At 42.7% G+C, this 12,707-nt stretch overlaps 1 protein-coding gene across 1 annotated transcript in view; it reads right to left on the bottom strand.

The window, feature by feature from the left end:
- The window catches only part of C8B (complement C8 beta chain), a 72,006-nt gene that overhangs the window by 24,558 nt on the left and 34,741 nt on the right, over positions 1 to 12,707 (bottom strand). The window contains exons 8-9 of the mRNA XM_004368986.1: positions 12,007 to 12,135; positions 8,501 to 8,664 (exon numbers count right to left, since the gene is read on the bottom strand). Of these exons, the coding sequence (XP_004369043.1) occupies positions 8,501 to 8,664; positions 12,007 to 12,135 (293 nt within the window). The remainder of the gene's footprint in view (positions 1 to 8,500; positions 8,665 to 12,006; positions 12,136 to 12,707) is intronic.

Below are 12,707 nucleotides of genomic sequence, written 5' to 3' on the forward strand. Positions count from 1 at the left end.
GACATGTCCCCTACCACTGGACCCCTAGAAATTTCACTGAGGTGAAAAGTGCCTGAATTTTTGTGGGATTAATTTCCCATCCTCTAGAATGTACATGTTTTACCACTAAGTCCAGAGTCATTGACACTTCTTCCTTACTCGGTCCAATCAGCATAATGTCATCAACATGATGGACCAACGTGATGTCTTGTAGAAGGGAAAGGCAATCAAGGTCCCTGCAGACTAAATTATGACATAGGACTGAAGAGTTGATGTAGCCCTGAGGTAGGCAACTGAAGGTGTAATGCTGGCCTTGCCAGATGAACTCAAGCCACTTCTGGTGCTCCTTCAAAACAGATATGGACAAAAAGGCATTAGCCAATCTATAGCTGTACACCAGGTACCAGAAGATGCATTAATTTGTTCAAGCAATGAAACTACATCTGGAACAGCAGCTGCAGTTGGAGTCACCACCTGGTTAAGTTTATGATAATCCACTGTCATTCTCCAGGTTCCATCTGTTTTTTGCACAGGCCAAATAGGCAAGTTGAATGGGAACGTGGTGGGAATCATCATCCCTGCGTCCTTCAAGTCTTCATGGCGGCAGTAATTTCTGAAATCCCTCCAGGAATGTGGTATTGTTTTTGTTTTACTATTTTCCTAGGTAAGGACAGTTCTAATGGTTTCCACTTGGTTTTTCCCACCATAATATCCCTTACTCCATTTGTCAGGGATCCAATATGGGGGTTCTGTGCCAGTTGCTGAGTCTATCTATTCCAATTATGCATTCTAGAACTGGGGAAAGCACTACAGGAAGGGTTCAGGGACTTACTGGACCTACTGTGAGACATACATGAGCTAAGACTCCATTAATAACCTGAATTCCATATGCCCCCACTCTGACTGCTGGGCCACAGTGATGTTTTGGGTCCCCTGGAATTAGTGTCAGTTCAGAGCCAGTTTCAAATAATCCCTGAAAAGTCCGATTATTTCCTTTTCCCCAATGAACAGTCACTCTCATAAAAGGCCATAGATTCATTTGGGGAAGGCTGGGAGAGAGACTAACAGTATAAATTTTTGGCAGTGTATTGGAGTCCTTCCACAAGGGGACCCAGTCTCCCCTTCAATCAAGGGGTTGTGGTTCTGTAAACTTGCTCAAGTCTGGGAATTGATTGAGAGGCCATGATTCTCTATTCTGGCAAACTGTGTTAGACTGCCATTCACTTGATACAGAATTCATCCGCTTGAACAGATCAAGTAAATATTTAGTAGATTTCCCATCTATTTCACTCCTAGGGACATCATGACTAAGTAGCCAATGCCATAAGTCCATATGAGTCAGATTATTCTGATTACAGCTTTGACTCTGCTGTCCATTACAGCAACCATGCCCAACTTGTCTTTGTCGATTGAGTGCCACCACTTGGCCCCTACCACCATGGGGTCCAATCAACCTCCTTGAAGTTAGTTGTCTTACTTCAGTTAGGGCAGTTCCCACTGTCAAATCTGACTTACATAAATAGCAATCACAGTAGTTTTCAAGGATGCTGGAGCTCCCTTCACAAATTTGTTCCTCACTGTTGTGGTAAAAGGTGTGTCCTCTGGGAATTCCATGTGTGGGTCTGTGGGTCTAACCTGATAAATCCACTCTAGCATGCCAAGCTCCCTAAGCCTTTGGATACCTTTTTCTACAGTATACCAAGGCAGGTCTGGTACTTCAACTTGATTTAGTGTAGGCCACTGTGTAGTCCATGCTTCAGTGATCCAACAAAATAAACTATTAGATCCTTTCCTAACTTCTCGAGCTGAAACACTGAATGAAGAATCTGTGCTTAGTGGACCCATATCAATAAACTCAGACTGATCCATCTTTATGTTCCTTGCACTATTAACCTACACCCTTAATAGCCATTCCCACGCATATTCCCCAGTTTTCTATTTGTACATATTAGAAAAGTCAAGCAATCCTTTTGGAGTGTTGTACTTCACCTTTTGGGGCTTGCTGGGACTTAAATCTAGTTATAGGTCTAGAAGCCAAAATCAGTGGTGGGGATTGTTTTGAGAAAATTCAGCATTGTCTTGTAAGGCATCTGCCTCAGGCGATGACCCCAGCAATGACTCAGACAAACGATCTTTAGACACAGCTGAGTTAATTTCGTTAGATGGAGGTGGAGGGATGAATGGTTTTACTGAGGAGGGTGGCTTATCAGAGAAACGTGGAGTAATCTTTTCAGAAGGGAGTGAGAGGGCTGGTTCTGTTGGCAGGAGTGATTCAACGGAATTTAGGGGCTCAGTGTCTCCAACTTCCTGATTATCTGCCCATATGTCCCCATTTCAAGTACAACCAGAATGCTCCTTAGAAGGAAGGATGGCGAGATTACATCTTACATACTTTGGACATGTCAGGAGGGATCAGTCCCTGGAGAAGGACATCATGCTTGGTAAAGTACAGGGTCAGCAAAAAAGAGGAAGACCCTCAGTGAGATGGATTGACACAGTTGTTGCAACAATGGGCTCAAGCATAACAACGATGGTGAGCATGGTGCAGGACTGGGCAGTGTTTCGTTCTGTGGTGCATAGGGTTGCTATGAATCAGAACTGACTTGATGGCACCTAACAACAACAACAACACGTCCCCATCTTAAGTTTCAGGATCCCATTTCTTCCCAATCTATGCCCTCACTTTAACTTCAGACACCTCTTGAGGTTGGCAATTGAGTTAGCATTGTAATTCAGCCACTCTTGCAATAAGACTCTGGGCTTGGTTTTTGGCAATATCAGCTCTGTTACTACAAGAAATAAGTCTTTCTTTCAAGGCACAAGTGGAAAATTTGAGGTTGTTTATGCAGCACTTGAGTTTTGACTTTAAAGCCCTGGCTTATCTCTTTCTTTAATCAGTTTGTCTAGCGAATGTAGGACCAACCATCCAGCTCCCTTATACTTCTCATTATGTCTAAACTGTAGGAAGGTATCACACACGCGATCACGCAGAACCTCACCTTTCACCAATACCTGATCTACTGGTGGTGGTATTTTGTGTATTTGTATTGCCACCTCACGCCATGGATTAGCAGTGTCCTCTTTACTACTGGAAGCAGAGTCATCAACATCTTTAAGACTAACCAGACTTGAGAACCAATTTAGAAAACTCATCCTTACAATTTTGGTTCTCTAGAACCACTCAGTACCAAATGTCTTAGTCTGGGTTCTCTAGAGCAGCAAAACCAGTAAAGCATACAAATATCTATACAAAGACATTTATATGAAGGAAATGGCTTACGTGGTTGTAGAGGTTGGAATGTCCCAAATCCGTAAGTCAGGCTGGAAGCTTTCCTGATTCATGTAGCCACAGGGGCTGGCGAACCCAAGATCAGCAGGTCAGACAGTAGGACTCTTGCTCACAGGCTGAAAAGACTGATGAATCCCAAGATCGATAGGCAAGATTGCAGGTAAGCTGCTAGCTCAAGTCCCAAGAACCACAGGTCAGAAGAACAGGAGCCAGCTGCAGGATCCAGAGCAAGCAAAAGCCCGAGAGCCTTGCCAGAGAGTCCACACCCCCAGGGAAACTCCATTTTAACTGACTGGCTACTCACAGCAGATCACATCATAAAGGTGATCCCATTATATCAAATCTCATCATGGAAGTGATCACATCATCATAAGACTGCCAAACTACATCAAAACTGCCAAACCACTGAGAATCATGGCCCAGCCATATTGACACACAACCTTAATGACTACAATGACTATAATCAGGAAGCTGGAGATATTGAAACACTAAATTATATGTAATAATTCCTGCCACCAGAACCAGCCCTCTTACTCCCATTTAAAAGATTACTCCACCTTTGTCCACTAAGCCACCCTCCCCAGTAAAACCATTAGTCTCTCCATCGCCATCTGATGAGATTAATTCAACTGTATCTGAAGACCCTTTGTCTGAGATATTGCCTGAGGTGGCATCTGAGTCACTGCCTGGGACATTACCTTATAAGACATTGCTGAATATCCCCAGGACCCTCACCTACCACCCATTTTTGCTTCTAGACACATAACTAGGCTTAAGTTGGGACTTAAGCCCCAAAAGGTGAAGTACAAAGTGTGACCCAGGAGGAGGTAAGTTACACTCCAAAATAACTGCTTGACTTTTCTGATATGCACAAATAGAAACCTGGGGAATATGTTTGGGAATGGCTTTTAAGGGTGTGGGATAATGGTGCAAGGAACTAAACATGGATCAGTCTGAGTTTATTGATATGGGCCCACTAAGCACAGATTCTTCGTTCAATGTTTTAACTTGAGAGATTAGGAAAGGATCTAATAGTTTATTTGGTCGGGTCGCAGAAGCATGGATTATGTGGTGGCCTACACTAAATAAGTTGAAATACCAGAACCAGACCTGCCATGGTAAACTGTAGGAGAAGGTATAATAAGACTCAGGGAAACTAGCATGTTACAGTGGATTGATTAGGTTAGACCCACAGACCCACACCTGGAGCGTCCAGAGGACACACCTTTTACCGCAACGGTGAGGAATAAATTTGTGAAGGGAGACCCAGAATCCTTGAAGACTGCTGAGATTGCTATTTTACGTAAGTCAGATTTGACAGTGGGAACTGCCCTAACTGAAGTAAGACAACTAACTACAATGGGGCTGATTGGAACCCCGGAGTGGCAGGGGCCAAGGGTGACACTCAGTCAACAGAGACAAGGTGGGTGTGGTTACCGTAATGGACAGCAAACTCAAAGCAATAATCAGAACAGTCTGACTCGTGTGGACTTACGTATTGGCTACTTAGTCATGATGTCCCTAGGAGTGAAATAGATGGGAATTCTACTAAATATTTACTTGATCTGTACAAATGGAAGAATTCTAGATCCAATGAATGGCATTCTAACTCAAATCACCAGAATAGAGAATCACAGCACCTCAATCAATTCCCAGACTTGAGCGAGTTTAAAGACCCTACCCCTTGAATGGAAGGGAGGCCGAGTCCCCTTGAGGAAGGACCTCCCAACGCTGCCAAAAATGTATACTGTTAATCTTTTTCCAAGCCTTCCCCAAATGAATCTACAGGCCTTTTATAAGAGTGACTGTTCATTGGGAAAAAGGAAATAATCATAATTTTGGGGGATTACTGGATACTGGCTCTGAACTGACATTAATTCCAGGACACCTGAAACATCAGTGTGGCCCACCAGTCAGAGTGGGGCATATGGAGGTCAGGTTATTAATGGAGTCTTAGCTCAAGTTTGTCTCACAGTTGGTCCAGTGAGTCCCTGATCTCATCCTGTAGTGATCTCTCCAGTTCCAGAGTGCAAAATTGGAATAGATACACTCATCAACTGGCAGAACCCCCACACTGGATCCCTGACAAGTGGAATAAAGGCTATTATGGTAGGAAAAAACAAGTGGAAGCCATTAGAACTGCACCTTCCTAGGAAAACAGTAAAACAAAAGCAATACCTCATTCCTGGAGGGATTTCAGAGATTAATGCCACCATCAAGGACTTGAAGGATGCAGGGCTGGTGATTCCCACCACATCCCCATTCAACTTGCCAATTTGGCCAGTGCAAAAAACAGATGGAACTTGGAGAGTGACAGTGGATTATTGTAAAACTTAACTAGGTGGTGACTTCAATTGCAGCTGTTGTTCCAGAGGTAGTTTCATTACTTGAGCAAATTAATACATCTCCTGGTACCTGGTATGCAGCTATTGATCAACTAATGCCTTTTTCTCCATACCTGTTTTGAAGGACCACCAGAAGCAGTTTGCCTTCAGCACCTTCACTGTCCTACCTTAGAGTATATAAACTCTCCAGCTCTATGTCATAACTTAGTCTGCAGGGACCTTGGTCACCTTTCAATTTCAAAAGACTTCACACTGGTCCATTATTTTGATGACATTATGCAGACTGGACCTAGCAAAGAAGAAGTATCAGTGACTCTAGACTTATTGGTAAAACACACGTGTGCTAGAGGATGGGAAATTAATCCCACAAAAATTCAGGTGCCTTCAACCTCTGAAATTTCTAGGAGTTCAGTAATCTGGGGAATGTCAAGATAGTCCTTCTAAATTGAAGGATAAGTTGTTACAACTGGCCCCTCCTACAACTAAAATGAGGCACAATGCCTGGTGGGTCTCTTTGGATCAATAGGCAAAGAAGGAAGTTACCACACTGGCTGGTGTAATTGACCCTGACCACCAAGGGTAAATTGGATTGGTGTTGCATAATGGAGGTAAAAAAAAATATTATGCCTGGAATACAGGAGATCCTTTAGAGCGTCTCTTAGTACTACCATGCCCTGTGATTAAAGTCCACGGGAAACTACAGCAACCCAATTCCGACATGACTACTAATGGCCCATACCCTTCAGGAGTGAAGGTTTGGGTCACTCCATCAGACAAAGAACCACGACCACCTGAGGCTCTTGCTGAGGGTAAAGGGAATACAGAATGGGTGGTAGAAGAAGGTAGTGCTAAATACCAGTTATGACCACGTGGCAAGTTGCAAAAACAAGGACTGTAATTGTTATGAGTATTTCTTCCTTGTATGGGTGCATAAATATTTTTGTTTTATTCACTTATATAATGTAGGATGTAAACGAGGCTAGTGCATTTTCAGTTGTACGTATGTTAGTTGTATCATGTTAGGCGCAAGTATGGCTTTGTAATTGTCTTTATTTAGAGATTATGTATGGTTTAAGGAGATATGTGCAGGTGCCAAGCTGACAAGGGGTGGGCTGTGATGGTTAAGGTGGTGTGTCACCTTGGCTGGGCCATGATTCTCAGTGGCTTGACAGTTATGTAATGATGTAGTTTGGCAGTAGTAATGATGTAATTTGGGAGTTATATAATGATGAAGTCAATCTTCCCAGATGTGATCTGTTGTGATCAGCCTATCAGTTGTAAGGGGAGTTTCCTCAGGGGTATGGCCTGCATCCTATATGTATATGGATGTGCTACCAAAGCTCGCTCACTTGCTCTGGTTCCTGCACCCAGCTTGTCATCATCTGACCTCTGGTTCTTGGGACTTGAGTCAGTGTCCTGGCGTATTGTCTGACGATCTTGGGATTCGTTGGCCTCCTCAGCCTGTGAGCCAGTACCCTGCCATCTTATCTGCTAATCTTGGATTCTTTAGCCTCCACAGCCCATGAGCCAGCAGCCTGTCATCTGACCTGCTGATCTTAGGTTCATCAGCCCCTGCAGCTATGTGAATCAGGAGAAGCCTCCAGCCTAAAGCCAGACCCATGGACTTAGTACTTGCCAGCCTCCTCAATGGCATGAGCCATTTCCTTGAGATAAATGTCTCTCTCTTTCTCTCTCTCTCTATGTATATATATCTGTGTGTACTTTACAGGTTTTGCTTCTCTAGAGAACCCAGGCTAAGACACCATGCTTGCCAGCAACTATATTCCATGTGTTACTACTGAACAAGTGGGGGAAGAGAGGATTTGAATGGTAGCCTTCTTCTGCAGAAACTAAAAATTTGACACACAAATAAAGACACTGTGGTTGGGAACTGCAGACACTCCCATCAGAGCTGCAGTCCCTCAATTCCTCTCCTTGGCTGCAAGGGAAAATCTCCAGGGGGTGGACACTGGACCATCAAGGACTGTACAGAAAATGCCAAGAAGACAATGATGTAAGATGTGACATGGACACCATGCTGAAGTCCCCACAGGCAAGGGCCAACCATTACTTATGTATATGACAGTCCTGCTCTAACATACCTCTTTTTAGTTTAAGGTTGTAAAACTCCTCGTTTGGGTGACAGGTGCTTGGGATCACTATTATTTATTTACCAAACCCACAGGAGAGTCTGGAGGGGAGGGAAGAGATCTAGGTCTCAGGTCCAGACCTAACAGAAACTCTTGAGTAGTCACAGATGGATACAACCTCTCTGACCCTTGATTTCTATCAGTCACAAAATGGAGATAAGAACACTTAATTTGTAGACCTGTTGTGCAGATTAGAAGAAACACATTTCTAGAGCCTTTGGCAGAGTGTCATGAATATAGTAGGTGCTCAAAACATGTTCACTATTATCATGGCATATTCTCCTGTCCTGTAAGATAGTTATGCATATATAAATCTTATTTTTCAGCGTACAGTGCATTTTTCATCCTTGTATCTTCCTCTGTTTTCCTTCAGTACCTTAGTTCCTATAACATAACAGGGACTTAGCAATTATTTGTTGGTTGAATGAATGAATGCTTGAATGAATAACTGAATGAGTGATTCTCTGATGTAATGGAAAGAATACTAATTTAAGAAGTGGATGGTAAATTTCCATTAGCAACTTGGGGGCCCAAGTGAGAGGGAGTCCGGGCTCTCTAGGTGGTGCTGAGTGATGTATTGTAATCTGCTCACTCCAGATATATTTTCACTATAATGTATGTCTCAAGATTAAAGCCTAAATCATATTAGTCTCTGTATCGTCTACCCTGGCTCATAGTAGGCCCTCAGAAGCTGTTTTCTTAAGAGAGGCACATATAGGTAGAAAAGCTACTCATACCTTGACTCTGATGATGCTTGGGTTGTACTGCACCGCGTCTCCCCACTCCTGCATCAGTTCTGCCGTTGGCAGCTCCTTGTATGCCAGGGCGGTAATATGCTCACTTGCCCCTCCTCGTACGAGGACCACCAAATCATTCACCACAGTCTGTCTCTTGTTTCTATCTGAAATGGACATGGAGAGCTGGCATGTCATGGAGAGACCCACTGTAGTACCTTGGAATTTACTGCAACTCAACGAACAATGCTAACATAACATTCACTGAGCTCAGCCCTGCAGATGTGGGGTGGACAAACAGCATCCCTACCTCCAGGGGAGTCATGATGCAATGGTAAAATGGAAGGTCACCCAATCACACATAACACAAGTCAGGGAAGGGCAAAAAAAAGTGATGTTTATTTTGAGCATCTATAAGTTCCAGTCATTGAGTGAGTCTATGGAAGATTAATTGATCAATCAATCGACAGATATAGATAGACAGACAGACAGACAGACAGATGATAGAAAGGTATAATATTTAGTTTTATCCTGACAGTAATTCTCTGAGCTAGACGTTATTAGATCTACTTCACAAATGATGAAACTCATGAATGGAATTATAAGTCACTTGCCCAAGCCCATAAAGCTAGTAAGGTCAAAAAGCTAAATTTTAAACAAGGTCTGCCTAGTTTGAAAGCTACCACCCTTGGTCAAATAACTTTCACCTCACCTCCACTCTAGGGGTGGAGCGTGGTAGAGCCCCTGTGGCTGAAAACTCAGTTTATCTCCTCCACCCCAGTAACTGCACACCTTCGCCAGGCATGAGTCTCAGTTCTTTTTCTAGCCTTGTAGTCTTGGGAAAATCATCATACAGTGTGAATTTTTTTTATTTTTTCATTATCTACAAAGCAGATCCTCTGAATCTATGTAAAGAATAAATGGCTCAATAATAACTGAAAATAATTGACCTTTTACTGAGTATCTAAGGGTTGCACATGCATTAACTCACTTAATTTTCACTACAAAATAGGAACTATACAGACCTCACTTTACATATAAGAAATCTGAGGCACAAGATGTGAAGGAGCTTACCCAGACACCCCTGCCCAAGCTCTAAGCTATATCACTTCTTTGTATGTAATGACAAAGGTAGAGAAATTTATAAAGGCTGGACCTGGAAGGAGTAGATACTCACTAAACAGTGGCTTCCACAAAATGATTAGTATTTTGACTTCCTATGAGGCTGCCCAGTAATCTCCCAGTCATATCAGTGAGTCATATCCATTCTAATTGATCTATGTGCCCAATGCCAAAAGAGCCGGTATAAAGTTGTGACTCAGATCTGAGTCTGATATATCTGAGAATCATAAAAAAGTAAGTCTCATACACTGCTGGTAGATGTGTAAATTGGTACAACTATTTTAGAAAACTGTTTAGAATTATCTAGTCAAGTAGAAAAAGTACATACTCTGCATCACAGCAATTCTGCTCCTAGGTATAACCCTGAGAAAACACTTGCACATATGCACCAGATGAGTGTGTAAAAATGTTCATAGCAGCATCCATTATAATTGCTTGGAACAGGAAATAACCCAAATGTCCACCAACAGTAGAACAGCCAATAGTGGTATATTCATATAATAAAATACTATGCAGTGATGGAAATAAATTATGCTGTTGTTGTTGTGTTCCATCAAATCTATTCTGACTCACAGTGACCCTATATGACAGAGTAGAACTGCCCCATATGGTTTCTTACGCTGTAATTTTTACGGGAGCGGACTGTCAGGTCTTTTCTCCTATGGAGCTGCTGTTGGGTTCAAACCACTGACCTTTTGGTTAGCAGCCAAACACTTAGCCATTGCACCACAGGACTCTTTGAACTAACTATAGTTATACACAAAAACAGATAAATCTTCCAAACATGATGTTGAAAGAAAGAAACAATACTGAAAAGATTACATTCCATTCATACAAAATTCAAAAACAAGCAACACTAAACCAGACTGGCTAGTGATACAGATAGGCAGCAAAACATTAAAGGAAGAAAGAAAATGTTTAACACAAAAGTAAGGATAGTAGTTATCTCAAAAAAGGAGGGAGAAGTTGTGATCAGCAGGGATTTCTGGGGTGCTGGGTATTCTATTTAGTGACCTAATATGGGGTTTAATTTACCAGTCTTCTTCAAACAGTTCCTATGTTTAAGGCATTCTTTTCTAATATGATACATCTTGAAACGCAGCCCCACCAAAATGAACAAATAAAAAACAATACCAACAATAAGACAGTCACAGTGCAAGAAATTGTTGGTATTGTTTTATTTTGTTTGGTTTCAGCTGTGGAACTCTTTCTTCAAATATAATCTTAGGCACAAGCTTAATATACAGAGCAGAGAAATGCAGAGCTGTTTGTCTGAGGAGGGCTTAGAGAACTGGAGCCTGCTGCTCAGCCTCTCTTTCCTATTCCACTCCCTGTGTTGATTCCCAACTTGCTTGTATTGCTTCCAAGTTCCCTGCTTCCAGATACCTGACTATATACCCTGGCCTCAATTCTCACCTCAGATCTGGTCCCCTAGCCATTTGGGCTACGCTATATGCGAAAGCTGGACAATGAATAAGGAAGATCAAAGAAGAATTGATGCCTTTGAGTTATGATGTTGGTGAAGAATGTTGAATATACAATGGATTGCTAAAAGAATGAACAGATCTGTCTTGAAAGAAGTATAGCCAGAATGTTCCTTAGAAGTGAGGATAGCGAGACTTTGTCTCACATACTTTGGACATGTTATCAGGAGGGACCAGTCCCTGGAGAAGGGTATCATGCTTGGTAAAGTAGAGGCTCAGTGAAAAAGAGAAAGACCCTCAATGAGATAGATTGACACAGTGGCTGCAACAATGGGCTCAAGCATAACAATGATTGTGAGGATGGCGCAGGACTGGGCAGTGCTTTGTTCTGTTGCACACAGGGTCACTGTGAGTCAGAACCGACTTGACAGCACCTAACAACAACAACTTAAGATCTGTGGCGTTGTCATTCTAGTCTCCATGTCACCCATTATCCACTAGGGACTAGCCTCTTCACCTACCTGCCCCCCAACCTCTGTACCTCCATCTCTACCCTAGAATTCTACCTCTAGTCAGGCCAACTCCCAGACCTCAGAGTAGATTTCCATTGTTGGAATTTTTTTTTCCACCTAAAAAAACCGAACTTGATACTTCAGTCTTCAAGTTGCTATTCAAACGTTCCTTCCCCCAAGATGGTACTGGTTCTTATCACTGTCTCCTCATTGCTTCTTTGGCTGTTTGCCTACCTTACATGAGCACCACGAGGGTCGGAATTCTATCTAATTCACTTTCGTATGTCTAGCACATAGTAGGAGCTTCGTACATTTTTGTTGGATGAATTATTATTATTTTAATTGAAATGCCTCGGAATACAGAGTCTTTAGCTTAAAGAAAGACTGAGACAGGTAGGAGATAGGGAGGGATAGATTGTAAACACAGATATCCCATTCCCCTGTCACTCACCTTCTATTTCATTCAGAATGGCTTTGCACCGTTCCACGGAGACACCCACCTTGACAGACACCGCTTTGATTGGCACACGCAGTTTAAAACCATGTCTGGCACACTCCTGGACATCGTTAAGAGAGTAATCTGAAGGAAGCAAGGAAACAGGCCTGTGACCTAAAAGGTAATTCACCCTTTCCCTGTGATGGATTGGAGCCCTGGTGGTGCAGTGGTTAAGCACTCGGCTGACAATCAAAAGGTAGGTGGTTCCAACCTACCAGCTGCTCTGTGCAAGAAAGAGGTGGAAATCTGCTTCCGTAAAGATTATAGCCTTGGAAACCCTATGGGGCAGTTCTGCTCTGTCCTTATAGGGTCACTATGAGTCAGAATGAACTAGATAGCAATGGGTTTTTGTTTTTCAGTGGGTGATAGATTCCAGAGGCCTAGCCCTTCCTGGCTGCCACGGGGCCTCACAGGGACTCGGGTTCAAATAAATGTGTTGCCAGTCTCACTTATTGTAGGCAGCTGTGATGGTTAATTTTATGTGTTAACTTGGCTAGGCTAGAGTGCCCAGTTGTTTGGTCAAACACGAGTCTAATTGCTGTTATGAAGTAGTTAATGAAATCAGTCACCATCTAGTCCATTCGGACTCCGGGAGACCCCATATATGTCAGAGTAGAACAGTGCTCCATAAGGTTTTTAGCAGCTCATATTTTTTT

The sequence above is a fragment of the Trichechus manatus genome, unplaced genomic scaffold (assembly GCF_000243295.1).
Source record: "Trichechus manatus latirostris isolate Lorelei unplaced genomic scaffold, TriManLat1.0 scaffold00003, whole genome shotgun sequence".
NCBI lineage: Eukaryota > Metazoa > Chordata > Mammalia > Sirenia > Trichechidae > Trichechus > Trichechus manatus.